At 37.2% G+C, this 16915-nt stretch overlaps 1 protein-coding gene across 1 annotated transcript in view; it reads right to left on the reverse strand.

The window, feature by feature from the left end:
- TERB2 (telomere repeat binding bouquet formation protein 2) overlaps positions 1–12984 on the reverse strand; it is a 37628-nt gene extending 24644 nt beyond the window's left edge. Inside the window, exons 1-5 of the mRNA XM_003420133.4 lie at positions 12112–12984; positions 11915–11996; positions 9714–9853; positions 8210–8271; positions 6093–6178 (exon numbers count right to left, since the gene is read on the reverse strand). Coding sequence (XP_003420181.2) covers positions 6093–6178; positions 8210–8271; positions 9714–9853; positions 11915–11996; positions 12112–12199 — 458 coding nt within the window. The 5' untranslated portion in view covers positions 12200–12984. The remainder of the gene's footprint in view (positions 1–6092; positions 6179–8209; positions 8272–9713; positions 9854–11914; positions 11997–12111) is intronic.
- Positions 12985–16915: the final 3931 nt, after the last annotated feature.

Raw genomic sequence — 16915 nt, forward strand, 5'->3', positions numbered from 1 at the left:
CGAGGAATCCCACTGATTTTTGTGTGTTGCTCTTGTACCTTGCCACTTTGCTGAATCCAATAGTTTTCTTGTGGAATCTCTGGGATTTTCTATGTACAGGATCATATCATCAGCAAATAGGAATAGTTTTACCTCTTCTTTACCAATTTGGGTGCCCTTTACTTCCCTTTCTTGCCTTATCGCTCTAGCTAAGACTACCAGTAGTTTTATTTGTAGAGTCTCTGGGATTTTCAGAGACCCTAGTGGTGTAGTAGTTAAGTGCTATAGCTGCTAACCAAAAGGTTGGCAGTTCGAATCTGCCAGGCACTCCCTGGAAACTCTATGGGGCAGTTCTACTCTGTCCTCTAGTGTTGCTATGAGTTGGAATCGACTCGATGGCACTGGGTTTGGTTTTTTGGTTACAGGAATGTCATGGATTGAATTATGTCCCCCCAAAAATGTGTGTATCAATTTGGTTGGGCCATGATTCCTGGTATTGTATGACTATCCACCATTTTGTCATCTGATGTGATTTTCCTATTTGTTGTAAATCCTGCCTCTATGATGTCAATGAAGGGGGGGTGGTCAGCGGTTGTGTTAGTGAGGCAGGACTCAATCTACAAGATTGGATTGTGTCTTGAGGCAATCTCTTTTGAGATATAAAAGAGAGAAGCAAGCAGAGAGATAGTGGGACCTCATACCACCAAGAAAGCAGTGCTGGGAGCACAGCGCATCCTTTGGACTCAGGGTCCCTGCTCAGAGAAGCTCCTAGTCTGGGGGAAGATTGATGAGAAGGCTGACAGAGAGAGAAAGCCTTTCCCTAGAGCTGATGGCCTGAATTTGGACATTTAGCCTACTTTACCGTGAAGAAATAAATTTCTCTTCCTTAAAGCCATCCACTTGTGGTATTTCTCTTATAGCAGCACTACATAACCAAGACAGTAGTATTGTCATTTTCACAATGCTAAGTCTTCCTGTCCATGAGCATGATGTGTTTATCCATTTATGCAGCTCTCTTTTGGTTTCTTGAAGTAGTGTTTTGTAGTTTTCTTTGTATAAGTGCTACGGCTGCTAGCCAAAGGGTTGGCAGTTCAAATCCACCAGGCACTCCTTGGAAACTCTATGGGGCAGTTCAACTCTGTCTTATAGGGTCACTATGAGTTGGAATCGACTCGGCGGCACTGGGTTTGGTTTTGGTTGGTTTAGTATATATGCCCTTAATTATGTTTAGGAATTTCCCTTCTACTCCTATTTTGTCAAGAGTTTTTATCAAGATTGGGTATTGGATTTTATCAAATGACTTGTCTTCGTCAACTGAGATGATCATGTGATTCTTTTCCTTTGTTTTACTTATGTGGTGAATTACATTAATTGATCTTTTAATGTTAAACTATCCTTGCATACCTGGTATGAATGCTACTTGGTTGTGTATTATTTTTTGATACGTTGTTGAATTCTGTTGGCTAAGATTTTGTTGAGAATTTTTGTCTCTATACCCATTATATATTCATGAGGAATATAGCTTTGTAATCTTTTTTTTTTTTTTCAGTAGTGTCTTTATCTAGCTTTGGTAACAGGGTCATGCTGGTTTCATAAGATTAATTCTGGAGTATTCCTTACTTTTCTATGTCCTGGAATAGTTTATGTAGGATTGGTGTCAAGTCTTCTCTGAATGTGTGGTAGAATTCTCCAGTGAAACCATCTGGGCCAGGGCTTTTTGTCATTGTTGTTGGGAGTATTTTTAGGATCTCCTCAATTCCTTCTTTTGTTACGGGTTTGTTTAAATTTTCTGTTTCAGTTTGTGTTAGTTTAGTGTTTTTCTAGAAATTTGACCATTTGTTCAAGGTCTTCAAATTTTTTGGAATATAGTTTTTCATAGTATTCTGTTACGATCCTTTTTATTTCTTTGGTTTTGTTGTAATGTCATCCATCTCATTTGTTATTTTGATTGCTTGCATCTTCTCATTCTTTTCCCTTGTCAGTTTGGCCAGTGGTCTTTCACTTTATTGATCCTCTCAAAGAACCAACTTCTAGTCTTGTTGATTCTTTCTATTGTTTTCTGTTTTCATTTATTTCTGTTTCATTATTATTCATTATTTTCTGTTTCATTTATTTCTACTCTAATCTTTGTTATTCCCTTTCTCCTGGTGACTGTGGGCTTCTTTTGCTCCTGTTCTTCTATTCGTTTGAGTTGTTAAGATTAAGCTATTTTTGGTCCTTTCTTCTTTTTTGATGTGTGCGTTTATTGCTATGAATTCTCCTCTGAGCACTGCTTTTGCTGTGTCCCACAGGCTTTGGTATGTTGTATTTTCATTCTCATTTGATTCTAGTAATTTTTTTAATTTTTATTTTTTTCTATTACCTAGTGATTTTTCAGCAAGGTGTTATTGCATTTTCATATATATTTTTTTCCCTGTTCTTCCCGGTAATAATTTCTAGTTTTATAGTATCATAGTCAGAGAAGAATCTTTGTATGATATGAATTTTTTTTATTTATCGAGGCTTGCTTTGTGGCCTAAAATATGGTCTGTTCTGGAGAATGATCCATGTATGTGGATCCATGTGCTGCTGTTGGGTGAAATATTCTGTATATGTCTATGAGGTCAAGTTGGTTAATTGTGTTATTTAGATCTTCCGTGTTTTTTTTTTTTTTTAAATCTTTATTTAGTTTCTTTCCATTCTGCCCTTCATTGAAAATTGTGTGTTAAAGTCTCCTGCTATTATTGTGGAACTGTCAATTTCTCTTTTCAAAGCTGTTAAGAGTTTGTTTTATGTATTTTTGAGCTCTGTTACTGGGTATGTAGATATTTATGATGCTTATGTCTTCTTGGTGGATTGTCCCTTTAATCATGATATGATGCCCCTCCTTGTCTCTTATGATGGATTTTGATTTAAAGCCTCTTTTATTAGAGATTAACACTGCCACTCCTGCTCTTTTTTGGTTACTGTTTGTGTAATATATTTTTACATCCTTTGATTTTAACCTAATTACGTCTTCGCATCTAAGGTGTGTCTTTTATAGGCAACATATTGATGGGTCATTTTTTTTTTTTTTTTTTAATCTATTCTGCCACTGTCTGTCTCATGTGGGTTAGGGGTGGGTCGGATAGCTGGAGGTCACACAGGTGCCCTGTTTGGCTGGGGAGGGGTTGGGCAGGTGGCTGGGGAGGTACATAGGCTCTCTCCAGCAGGGGCAGGTGGGCAGCCAGGGGCCACACAGGTGCTCTCTGTGGTGGGAGAGGGGTGGGGTGGGGGACCAGGGGTCATGCAGGCACTCTCCAGTGTGAGAGGGGGTGGACAGGTGGCCAGGAGGTACATAGGCTCTCTCTCCAGTGGGGGAGGGGCAAGGTGGGCAGCCAGGGGGTTGTACAGGTGTTCTCTCCAGTGAGGGGAGGGGCAGAGTGGGTGGCCAGGGTTTGGGGGGAGAGAAAAAAAAAGGGGGTATTCACGTATTGCTCAGTGTTTGCCATTTACATTACTGGTCAGGTATCGCCACTGGAAAGTCACCCTGTGTCTGGGTCCTGATGTCGTCTCTGCTATGTATATGCCGGGATCCTTGAAGCTCTCATCTTCTTTCCTGTACTTTCCCTCCTTAGCTACACTTTCTGTCCTGCTCACCTTGCTTCACTCAGGTATGTTGTCACAGTTTCTTTGTCTCCTATTGGGAGTTCCATGTTGTCTTCCTATGCTTCTCACCCAGGGTCACTGCGGGCTTTGTCTCAAAATGGCCCCACTGTGCCAGATTGGCTGGCAGGGCATCTCCACTCTGAATATCTCCCTGTTTGCTGCTGTCATTCAGTTTCTTCTCTCAGTCGGTGTCTGATCTAATCCTATATCCTTTCATTTGATGCTCTGGGTTCCAGGGTTGTCACCTGTATCTGTTACACCTTAGTTCTCGGGTCTTTGCTGTAGAGGGATGGCATGGTGCATCTGACCAGGCCACCATCTCAAATCCCTTCTTGCAAGGTATTATTTATTCCTTAAAATTATAACTTCAGATGCAACATATTCAAAATAGAATTCACTATTTTCTTCCACACACTCATACCTCTGCCTGTGTTCTCTACCTCTGTTAATAATGGCACCATTATCTATCTGATCTTATAAAGTAGAAAAAATTAGGAGTTATCCTAGTGTTTCTTTTTCTTTCTCCCTAAACTCCACATTGACTACTTACTGTTATCAATTAAACCTCCTAAGAAGTTGTCAAATCTATCTTATTTGCCCAAATCTTAGTTCAGGCTCCCATTAACTCTCCACTAAGTAATTTCACCACTTCTAGTCACTTCTCCCTTTAAGCACTTTCTCTAAATGGTCATGAAAGTTATCTTTATGAAACACAAAATGTAATTTAAACAGTTTGGCCTCATCTCCTGCCACGTTCCATCATAGCAAAATTGAACTTCTTATGGTTCTAATGGTTCTCTCACTACTCTATGCCTTTCTTTGCACGTGTTTTCTGCTTTGCCTATAATATCCATCCCTACCCTAAATGTGTCTGCCTGGTAAATGTCTCTGAATTTTGGAACCAAGCTCAGGCATTACATGCTTTGCTACCTTTTCTAATCCCCTAGAAAATGACTAGGTATGTTGCAGGTAATATTAGTAACCCATTTCTGGAAATCAGAGTTCCACACAAAAAATGTTAACAAGGAGTCTATTTCCCATTATTACAAATGAAAAAATTATGTATTATACACTAACCTCAATTCCCCAACCAATTTCCTAAAACGCAATGGAAACACAGTAAGATACCTATATATAAATTACAAATGATCATTTTATTATGTAAAATGCTTAAAACATGTCTTCCCAATCACCAGTTATTATGGTTGTTAAAATTGTGTGCCCTAATTCTGTGATGCCTCTCTTACTGTCAGCAAACACATCCAAAATGTATATTTCCTTTGTTGACATTAAACATGTTTTTCAAAACCTCTACATGTGATCCTGATGTTCTATCAACTGTATCTAGCTGCTAATTCCCATTTTGCTCACATATCATTTTGTTAAAAATAGTGTATTGAGTTTTGAGGATGCAAATGTAAGTCTTTCCTAAGTAAACACTGGACAAAAAATGTTATATTGAGAGATATGCATGTTTTATAAAGTTTGGATATTAGAAGCGAAGAGTTCTATCAAGAAAACAGTAACCAGGGAGACATTCAGACTTTTCCTCTATGTTACTTCCTTATCTTCACATATAGTCTATTCTGCTGCTATGTACATTTTTGCAGCATGTATTTGTTCACATACAATTGGTAAATGAGGTCAGTATCACATGAACATTACGATGGTTTATATATGATTTTTCCTAGCATTAATACTCTAATCATCAAGTATTAGCAGCTAAACTAAAGCACATTAACATGCCTGAATGGAACAAGCTATTGTGGAGGAATATAGTCGGTATTTGATGCCCAGTTACCCACATTCTTCCTCATCCTTCAGTCTGGCCAGTTGCTCTGTCTTGGAATTACTTATTGCCTAATTATCATCATTTTGCCTCAAGCAGCCTCAAGCTTTCCTTACAGCCCTTTATACCTCGCTACCTCTTCCACTCTTGCTGTTAATAATTTAACACATCTTTTTAAAATTGTGTTAGTATTTTTATTAAGATTGTTATTGATTTTGGCAGTATTCAGTTTACAAAAGAGCACGTAAAGACTGAGTGGCATATCTCTATCAATCCTATTTTTCCCATGAGCCCTTTAATTTTTAGGGTGCTTTCTGTAGAACACAGGAGAAAGATGGGGCAGTCTGCTCCCATAAAGTTTTACAGCCTTGGAAACTCTATAGGGCACTCCTACTTTCTCCTGTAGAGTTGCAATCAACTTGATGGCAAAGAGTTTTGGTTTGGTTTTCTGCAGAACACAAGATTTTTTAGGAACTCACACTGTCTTATAGAAAAACACTCCTATTTTTATTCTTCAATTTTCACACTACATTGTGTTCATATGTCTGTTTTCCCAATAAGTTAACAATTCCTTGAAAGGAACTCTCATGCCTTATTCCTCTTAGCATCATCAGTAATTGGTGCAATGCCAGGCACACAGTCAGTTATCAAACATTGTCTAATTTAACTGAGTATCAGTGAAGTGTATTATCAGTACCTTTTGGATAATTCTTTGTTGTGCTCTGTTGCTACTTCACTGCTTTCCTTAGCGGTCTTTGTTTCATTTGGTTTTACTGCATCATGCTGTGGACAGACAGCAAAAGAAATCACATTTCAAAAATCAGTATACCAATTAGCTGATCAATGATGTTAAAAAAAAAGGGCAAAAGTAAATTGGCAGTATATATAGTCATAAAAATTTGTATACATAGGTCCATTATATTTACTTTGGTGGAAAAAAACTTATAAAATTTTATACACACATATATAATTATATTATGTATTTTTAGAGGTACATAAAAAGAGATCAGAATTTTTAAAATATCAACTGTGGTTGTACTGGATAAGTAAAATTTTGACTGAATTTATTCTCTTTTCAGTTTATGAAATTTCCCCTAATGTAGACATATTACTTTTTTAGTATTAAAAATATAAGGAAAAACAAGGCTTAGTAATTTAAACTTTCTTAAAATCCTTGACTTAAGGGTTCCTGGTCTTCTTATGAGCTACAAATCAAAAATATGAAGTAAGCTGTATGATTATGTTTTTCCCTCCAAAATGAAAGTAGAGTACTTAGCTATGATGTTATGAAAGGACTAAACTATGATGTTTTGAAAGATTTTGTGAAAGCAACTCAGATATCGGTACCCTTCATATGTAACATGCTATTAGGAGACTACCACAATCCAACCCCAGCCCTAAAAATATTCTCCAAATTACTTTCCAGGTATATGCTTGTTATCACCAATTGATGAAGTATCTTCCATTATATATGCTTTGCTGCATTATAATTGTCTAATATTCATACAAATTTCAGAGTCAATCAATAGTCAATACAGGCACGTTCTACTAATTTCCTAGCATAATAAATACTGGACCGGGTTGGGGCTCAGAAAATTTGATTTCACTGTGCTAATATCTGGCTATGTGAACTAAGTCAGGTCATTTAGTTTCTGTTTACCTTAGTTTTCTCATTTATAAAGCTGAATGGTTAAATTAATAATCTTTCTGATTCTTTTTAGCTAAAAAGTTTATCAGTATACTCAATAATTATTGTCAAAAATAGCCATTGCGTAACTATTCATGTCCCTGAAAACACTATGACAAGTCAAAGATTAGGTACTTTGGTCCTTAGTACAACGTACTACTGCTTCCTGGCTAAAGATACTAAAAGAACTATACTATTATTTTCAGTTGATGACACCTGGGGAAGAAAAAAAACAATGAGAATACAAAACATATAATTTTTCAGCTATAGACATATTATAAAGATTTTCTTCCTAACTTTTCACCTTGAAAAATTTCAAACTTACTGAAAAGTTAAAGAATAAGATGATGAATACCATACACCTTTTGCTTAGATTCATCAAGTGTTAACGTTTTTTGCCACTTTGCAAGCCCTCTTACTTTTTATTTTTCCTGAACCAATTGAAAATAATTTGTAGACATCATGGCATTTCACTCCTTAATACTTACCATACATTTTCTAAAAAATGTGTTCTATCGTTACAATACCACTATCACACAAGAAAATTAACATTAATTCAGTATCACCGAATATATAGTCTGTGTTTAAATTTTCCTAATTGTCTTCAAAATATTTTTTATAGTGCCTCTTTTTTTTTTTTTTTTGGTAAAAATTCAGAATCCATGGATGTCTCTTAAATCGAGAACAGTTCCCTGTCTGTTTTGTGTAACAAAATAGTGACTATTTTAGAGCCCAGGCCAGTTATTTGTCTTCAAGTATGTCCCATATTCTGTATTTATTTGGGGTTTTCCTAGATAACATTCATTCCTAGATGATGTTCAGTAAAAGGATGTCCTTTAAATTCCTTGGAGCCCTGGTGGTGCAGTGGTTAAGAGCTTGGCTGCTAACCAAAAGGCTGGCAGTTTGAATCCACCAGCCACTCCTTGGAAACCCTATGAGGCAGTCCTTACTCTGCCCTACAAGGTCACTAGGAGTCTGAGTCGACTCGCCAGCAACAGGTTTGGTTTTTTGGTTTTAATCTAGCGCGCTGATGTTAACACCTCAAAACTGAACATTTTAAAGACGGCACTGCTTTGAAATATCTTTGAAAATGCAGATTCTAATCAAGTATGTTAATTCACTCTTACCTTTTCTATCGAGGAATGTTGGTCTTGTTCCCAAATAAAATTACCAATTTTTCTTCTTATTTCTGTGATAGTAAGAACAAATCCAATACTATTTTTTTAAAAAAGTAACTTTGTAGAATTTTCTGAATTTTGCTTGTCTGAAATTTCTAGGCCAGCATTTCTTCCTCTTGCATCAAAATCACATAGGATACTTGTTTAAAATGCAGATTCTTACTGCATCAGATCATTGAGGAGGTGATCAGCAATTTGCATTTCTAACAAACTCCCCCGATGATTCTAATACACTCTGAGACTCATTATTGTAGACCTTTCCTGTTGGAATATATATCTTCATTAGATGTCAGTGTCTTCAGGCCAAGTGTTAGTAAAGAAGACCTTTGACCAGTAAAAACAAAAAGTATAAAATTTCTGAATTTGTAGAGCAGAGGTCCTCAAGAATTAAATAATTTACTTGGCCAGAAGATGGGTGGGTGGGTAACATGTCTTGTAAGCATGGTACTACATCATCATCCTAAGTCAGCGATCTCAAACATTAGCCTGCTGGAGGACAAAAGGGTAACATGACTCTAGACCTATACTGTCCAGTACAGTTGCCACTAGCTACATGTGGAAGCAGCACTTGAAATGTGGCTGTCCAAATTTAGATGTGCCCTAAGCGTAAAATAAACACTAAATTTGGAAGACTTGATATAAAAAACGAATGTAAGATATCTCAATACTTTTTATATTGATTATATGTTGAAGTGATAATATTTTGGATGTACTGAGTTAAATAAAATATGTTTTTAAATTTCACCTATCCACTCATTTCTTTTTACTCTTTTTAATGTGGCTACTAGAAAATTTAAAATTACATTGTGTGGTTTGCATTTGTGGCTCACATTTTTACTCAGCAATACTTTCTAAATGGATTACAAAGATGCACAATTTTTATTTTTAAGGAGCATGTTTCCATTTGAATTACATTTAAAATTTTTTTTTAAAATACATTTAATGTAAGATACTAAACTCAAAGGCAGAATAGAAGTGATAATTCAAAATCAGAACAGACATTCATTCTACAATATAAGCTCCCTGAAGCTGGGGACTATGTTGTATTCACTGCCTGGCACAAATAGTGTTTGTATAAATCAATTCTTCCATCCAGTCATTAATTATTTGCCTAACCACTCAGAACAGTTTTACAACTATGTTTTACCATGACATCAACTATGGAAAGAACTAGTCAATGTTGGATTAGATCCTAGCCTGTGAGCACTGTGAGGGCAAGTTCTGCATCTGAGTTGAAACCTGGCATACAGTAGGAACTCAATGAATACGTAAATGAACAATTAATAAACAAAAGCCAGGATATAAACCCAAGTCAATCTGATCCAAAGTCCATGCTTTTTCCACTTAAATAATACAAATCTGTGATTAAGAACAAAGATCAGTGAAGTTGGGGAACCTGTAGCTGGATCCATTAGGCTGTCTAACAGGCATTGGTTGAATAATCTTTGCTAACCTTTTTGCAAGCTGGCAGGAGGAAGAATGAAATGACCTAATGTCACTGAGTTTTTTATTTCAGCATTAGCTACTGCAGAGAGATAGTAGGCATGAAACACTGTAGCGTTATCTTCCATATAATCAGTGCTCTGATATATTCTAGGAGAAGGAAAGAAAATGTTTTAGTTTATGAAATAAACAAGAATGTATTCAATCTTTCAATTCACTTTAAAAACCAAAGAATAAGTAACTTGAATTAAGGGAGGATTACATCAAAGGGCACATTCACACCGGTCCTTTTTTCTTTTCTAGCAAGGAAGTCAAAACACATGATATTACTAGTTTTTTGGTCTAAATCTTGGCAAATCTCAGCTTTAGAGACTTGGTTAATGATCATATGTATTTAGAAACTTGACGTAAAACAGTACTATTTACTGGACATCAACAGCCCATGAGTTTTATCCGTAGTCATTCCTATAAAGAGGAATCAATGAATTCTGGGGTGAAAGAGGGGGATGTAATCAAGGAAGCCTTCACAGAGAAGGCAACAATTTTCCTAGTCCTTGAAAAAAAAGGTAGAGATAAGAGAAAGGGCATTACAAGAAAAAAGAAAGGTGTGCATGAAGGCACAATAAGGAAAAAGTGCTGGGCTTGGAAAACCGCTGGCAAAAATCAGGAAAATGCAAATTTTACCATAATGTAATATCATTTCTCACCCTTCAGAATGGGAAAAATTAAAAAGACTGATATTGCCAAGTATTGGTAAACGTTTCAAGGAAACAGGGCCTCATACGTTGCTGTTGAGAGTGTAATTTGATACAACTTTGTTGGAGAACAATTTGATAGTATCTATGAAACTTTAAAATGTACATGCCCTAAAACTCAGCAATTTTACTTGCACTTATAACTCTCATGTGTGCATAAAGACCATATATAAGGATGTTTTCAGCACTCTTTGTAAAAGGGAAAAATTGGAAATCTATGTCTATGGAGAAAAGGGCAAAAAGTGTTATATTCCTACAATGCAACAGCAGTTAAAAAGGAATGAACCAGACCAACTTGTATGAACATGAATAACACTTGAAAACATTGAGTAGAAAAAGCAAATTGCAAAACTATATAGTCAGTATAATTTTTGTTCATTAAAAATACCCCACAAGATATGTTTTTGTGTGAGAGACTGACTTGATTTGTAAACTTTCACATAAAGCACAATAATAATTAAAAAAAAAAAAATACCCCACAAGAACACTATTTGTTCTTCAAGGATACCCATGTATGTACATATATAAAAGGTATTTGGAAAAAAAATGAACCAATTCACAGCAACATTGCTTGTGGGGAGGGAGGGAATGAATCTGGGACCGAAAAACAAAGATTTTGTTAGTTTTTTGTCTGAAAAAGACATGAAGAGAATTTGATAAAATGTTAACAACTGTCAGTTCTGGGTGACTACACAAGTGTTTGCTGTTATTATCTGTACTTTTTTGTTTTAATTAATTTTTAAGTTTTCCAAATCCTAAAAAATAAAAAGGGAGGGAAGGTAAAAACTCTGGTGATCTGTTTAGATTGACTGGACCATGGAAGCCATGAAAACAAAAACTAGGAAATAAACAAGGTAAGAAACCTGGATCTAAATCTGTAGGTAATCAGAAGACTCAGAAAAGAAAGGAGGGACAGCCAGGGAGGTGATCAGACCTCAGTTTTGTAAACATAATCTGACCAGCTATGTGAAAGGGGACAGTGAGTGGAGATTGGAGGCAGAGCAACCTCCTAGGAATTTACAGTGTTAGTCTGAGCAAGAGGCCATTAGGATGCATATTAAGACAGTGGCAGTAAGAATGAAGAAGAATTTTCAGTGGAATTTGCCATTGACTGAATAATGCGGGGACAGGGTTGTTAAAACAAACTACTAAGGTTTTAAGTTTGAGAACATGGGACCTAATGCAGGTATGAGGAATAATAACGAGACTTGGTTTAAATATATTGAGTATGGGAGCCTTCCAGGTGCCACGTGGGGTTGTGGGAGAAACAGCTGGAAACACTCCTCTGGAATTCGGGAAGAGACCCGAGGACCATGGAGGCCTTTTTAACATCTAGGACTGAAAGCTTGTTTCCAGCCTCTTCTTATCACCAATATTTATTAATGGACTGCAATTTCCATCCCCAACTCTTGGCTCATCATGAAGCAAGGGCCACTGCCAGGTGGCTTTCAGGTACCTCAGCGTGTCTGGGTGTGAGGCGTCACAGCTGAACAAGAAGTCGGCGGCCCGCGCGTCACTGATCGTCCCCCCTTCGGCCACTGTGGAGGCAAGAGCACCGGGTGAGCCTAGCAGGCACCCTGAAGCAAAAACACCCGTGGGAGGAAGGTGTGCTCCCCTCACCACCTCACCCACCCCTTCAGCCCAGCTTCCTACCCCAGAACTGCCTCAGATCCGGGCTAACGCTGCCACAGAACCAACCCCGCTGCCCTTTGAACATGGCGCCACCTCCACCAAGGGACATCGGGGAGGAAGGGCCAGAGCCGAGCTCGCTGATTGGTCCCAGGTCAGAGCCAAGCTCGATGATTGGTTCTTAAGAGCAGGGGGGCGGGAAATGCCTGAGGCGCAGGGAGCAAGATCAGTAACTACCAGGCTGAGGTGACCAGCTCTTTGGATTGTTTAGAAGTCTCTCAGCTTTCCACTCGTACCACGGAGGAGTACTGTGGCTTGGCAAAAATTAAAAAGACTGATAGTCAAGTAGCACCAGTGCTCAAATTTCCAATTTTCTCAGAATTTTCAGTTTTTTTTTTTTCTTTTACAGTTTTTTCCCCTCTTACATCAATTTTGATAAATTATATTTTTCTGGTGTTGGGTCCATTTAATATAAAATTCTTCATAAAACTTTTATAGTCCTTTTTAATGGCTGCAGAATTTGTAGTGATGGTTCCTTTTTCATTTCTGGTATTGGTTATTTGTGCCTTTTTGTTTTTTAGTTGCACTAGAGGTTTTTCAATTTTATTAGTCTTTTCAAAGAATAAACTGTGAACTTCGGGCTTTGTTGATACTCTTATACATTTCTTTCGTCTCTAATTTCTGCTCTTTATGATTTCCTTCTACTTTTCCTTGGTTTCAAATTGTTCCTTTTCTAATTTCTTGAAATATACGATTGATTTTCAGTCTTTTTGTATTTCTAATATGTGCATAAACCAAAAAACTAAACCAGTTGCTATTGACGCATGGTGGCCCCTTGTGTGTCAGAATAATATAGAACTCTGCTAATTAGAGTTTTCAATGACTGATTTTTTTTTTTTTAAGTAGATTGCCAAGCCTTTCTTCTGAGGAGCCTTTGGGTGGACTCAAATCCCAATCTTTTAGTTAGTATGTGTATATAAGGCTATACATTTCCCCCTAAGCTCTGTGCCACCAGTTTTTGAGATGTAAGTTTTCATTATCATTTAATTTAGAATATTTTTACATTTCCAATATGAGTTTTTTGATTCATGAGTTATTTGATGTATTTTTCAATTTCTAAATACATGTGATTTTCAAGTTATCTGGTTATTGATTAATGGTTTAAATGCATTAAAATCAAAGAATATGGCCTGTGTAATTATAATCTTTTGAAATTTGTTGAAATTTTTTTTATGACCCAAGTTTATGATCAGTGTTCTCTGCGTGTGTTTAAAAACAATGTTCTGCAGCTGTTGGATGCTCTGGGGTTGTTGAGTGCAGTGTTCTATATATGCTCATTGGGTCAAGTTTGTTAATCATATTGCCTGGTTTTTCTATTGGTTATTGAGAGAAGGCATGCTATTTATGAATTTAGCAATTATTCTTGTAGGTCCAGTTCATTTTTGCTTTATATATTTTGAAATAATATTGCTAGGTACATCCAAATGTGTACTTGTTATTACTTTGCAGTTGATTGAATCATTAAGCATTTAAATATGAAGGATAAAATTTTAATTATGTAGAATAAAATACAGGATAATATATTTCTGACTCCAGGACTTGTTGTAGGTGCCGTTGAGTTGATTTTGATTCATAGCAACCCCATATGACAGAGTAGAACTGTTCTATAAGGTTTTCTAGGCTGTAATTATTACAGGAGCAGATTTCCAACTCTTCCTCCCAGCCGGTTCAAACCACCAGCCTTTCAGTTAGCAGCCAAGTGCTTAACCACTCCACCACCAGGACTCCTTGACTTCAGGGTAACCCATTGCATCGAGTCAATTCGACTCATAGTGATCCTATAGGACAGAGTAGAACTGCCCCACAGGGTTTCTAGTCAGATTAGGGAAGAATTTTTATTATATAAGACACAACCAGTATTAACAATGAAAGAAAAGATAGACAAATTTGACTACATTAAAATGACAAATATCTGTTCCTCAAGGGCACCACAATTGGAGTGAAAATAACTACAAGTCAGAAAATGAGGGAAGGGACCTGCAAACACAAATAACCAACAAAGGATCAGTATCTAGAATATATGTAATCCTGTGAATCAGTGGGAGCCCTGGTGGCACAGTGGTTAAGAGATCAGTTGCTTACCAAAAGGTTGGCAGTTCCAACCCAGCAGCCACTCCTTGGAAACCCCATGGGGCGGCTCTACTCTGTCCAGTAGGGTCACTATGAGTCAGAATTGACTCAATGGCAACAGGTTAACCTGATGGCAATGAGTTTTTTTTTTTTCACTGAATCGATAAGAGATGAACATCCTAGTAGAAAAACAGGCAAACACCTGAATAACAATTTCATGGAAGAAGAAACTCATATGACCAATAAACTTATGAAAAGATGTTCAACTACAGTGGTAATCAAGGAAATGCAAACTAAAACCACAATGAAATACTGTTACATACCCACCTTATTGGTAAAAATTGAATTAGCAAAGACATAGAGTAATGGGAACTCCCAGTGTTAGCGGGAGTATAAGTCAGCACAATCACTTCGACCAACTCAGTATTACTGAGTAAGGCTGAAGATGTACGTACTCTGTTATCCAGCATTTATGAGGTGTATAAAAAAAAAATTTTTTTTTTTTTTTATACCTAGAGAAACTCTTGCTCCCATGCACCAGTAGACATATACAAGAATGTTACAGCAGTGTAGTTCCTAATAGCAAAAAAAAAAAAAAAAAAAAGGCAACTAGAAATAACCACAGATCTATCAACAGTAGATTGTATTTTCTTGCAAGGAATCCTTGGGTGGCACAAGCAGTTTGTGACAGCCTGCTGACCTAAAGGTGGTGGTTCAAACTTATCCAGCAGTGCCATGGAAGAAAGACCTGGTGATCTGAAACCATTAAGATTGCAGCGAAGATGTCTGGGGTCTTAAAAGCTTGTGAGCGGCCACCTAAAATGCATCAATTGGTCCCAACCCACTTGGAGCAAAGGAGAATGAAGAACACCAAAGACACAAGGAAAATATTAGCCCAAGAGACAAAAGGGCCACGTAGACCAGAGACTCCACCGGCCTGAGCCCAGAAGAACTAGATGGTGCCCAGCTACCACCAATGACTGCCCTGACAGGAAACACAACAGAGAGTCCCTGACAAAGCAGGAGAAAATTGGGGAAAAACTAAAATTCACATAAAAAGACGAGACTTCATGGTCTGACTGAGTAAGACTGGAGGAATCCTCGAAGCCTTGGCCCCCAGAACTAAAACCATTCCCAAAGCCCACTCTTAAGACAAGATTAGACTGGACTATAAAACATAAAATAATACTAGTGAAGAGTGTGTTTCTTACTTCAAGCAGATACGGGAGACCAAATGGGCGGCTCCTATCTGGAGGTGGGATGAGAAGGCAGAAAGGAACAGGAGCTGGTTGAGCTGACATAGGAAACCCAGGGTGTAAAGAGGGAGTGGGCTGTCACATGATCGGGATTGCAACTAGTGTCACATAACAATGTGTGTATAAATTTTTGTATGAGAAATTAACTTGAGCTGTAAACTTGCACCTAAAGCACAGTTTAAAACAAAGATTACAGCCGAGAAACTCTATAGAGCAGCTCTACTCCGTAAAACATGGGATCACCGTGAGGCAGAATGGACTGGACGGCAACAGGCTTGTTTTTTTGGTTGATTTTCATACAATGGAAACCAACATAATTTTGAATTTAAAAAAGCCGAGAAAGACATACATGATTCCAGTCATTTAAAGTTTGATAAACAGGCATATTATTATATCATATACATATGTAATATAGAAAAAAACTAACCAGTACATATTTTGGAGAAACAAACATATGAATTATTTTTAAAAGGAAAAACCCACAAACCAAACCAAATCGGTTACCATCGAGGCGATTCCGACTCATAGCAACCCTGTAAGACAGAGTAGAACTGCCCCACAGGGTTTCCAAGGCTGTAAATCTTTACAGGAGCAGACTGCCACATCTTTCTCCCAAAAAGGAAAAAAGAAAGACACAAACGTAGAACAGTGATTGCCTCAGTGCTTGAAGAGGCCCACAGAGGCCTTCAAAGTTTGGTGGTGTTCTAAATCTAGCACCTTGGTGCTATGTGGTTAATAAATGAGTGGTTTTTGAAAAAATATTATTCTTTAAACTGTACACATACACTTTAAACTGTACACATACTCTTTTATTTTGCAATTTAACTTTATAAAAATCATCAGGGAAATATATTGATCTATGAAGATTTTAACTAGTTAACAATATATATGACCTTGAATAGACCGTTTTTACTCATCTGAAAAATTAATTTATCCAGAGCATCTCTTTCCCTGAAAATATCTGGTAATCCAGTTTTACTATCTTTTTCTCCTTCCGTGTCTCAGCTATGCTATGTTATACAACTGTATAATAGTCAGTCACCTTGTCCCTGCTCTTCTAAAAGTTTAGTTAGTTCAAGAAAAGTGCAAGACTTCCGAGGCTCTCACCTCAGCAAATCTTAACACATTGACTAGGGCCTGTTTTACCCTTTACTTCATATGAGGATGTTTTTGTTGCTGTCAGCCTTCATCCCCTGTAGCCTGAGATACAATATATAAGGTAGTCCCAGTCGTTTCTTAAAACCAAACAATAGTTTAGCTTAACTAGTGAAAAAGGTCTGCCTTGATCATTATGCTCTTTTAAGAACTGTCTATAAGGGATCAAATTGACAACAGCAACTTGAAAGATTAGGTAGGAACCTTAAGCGGAAGTGAGTTTATGTTAGTATGGGAAGAACAACTCAGAAAAGGAGAATGAGAATGGTTACATAATTCAAAGAATG

Source organism: Loxodonta africana, chromosome 10, assembly GCF_030014295.1.
Source record: "Loxodonta africana isolate mLoxAfr1 chromosome 10, mLoxAfr1.hap2, whole genome shotgun sequence".
Lineage (NCBI taxonomy): Eukaryota > Metazoa > Chordata > Mammalia > Proboscidea > Elephantidae > Loxodonta > Loxodonta africana.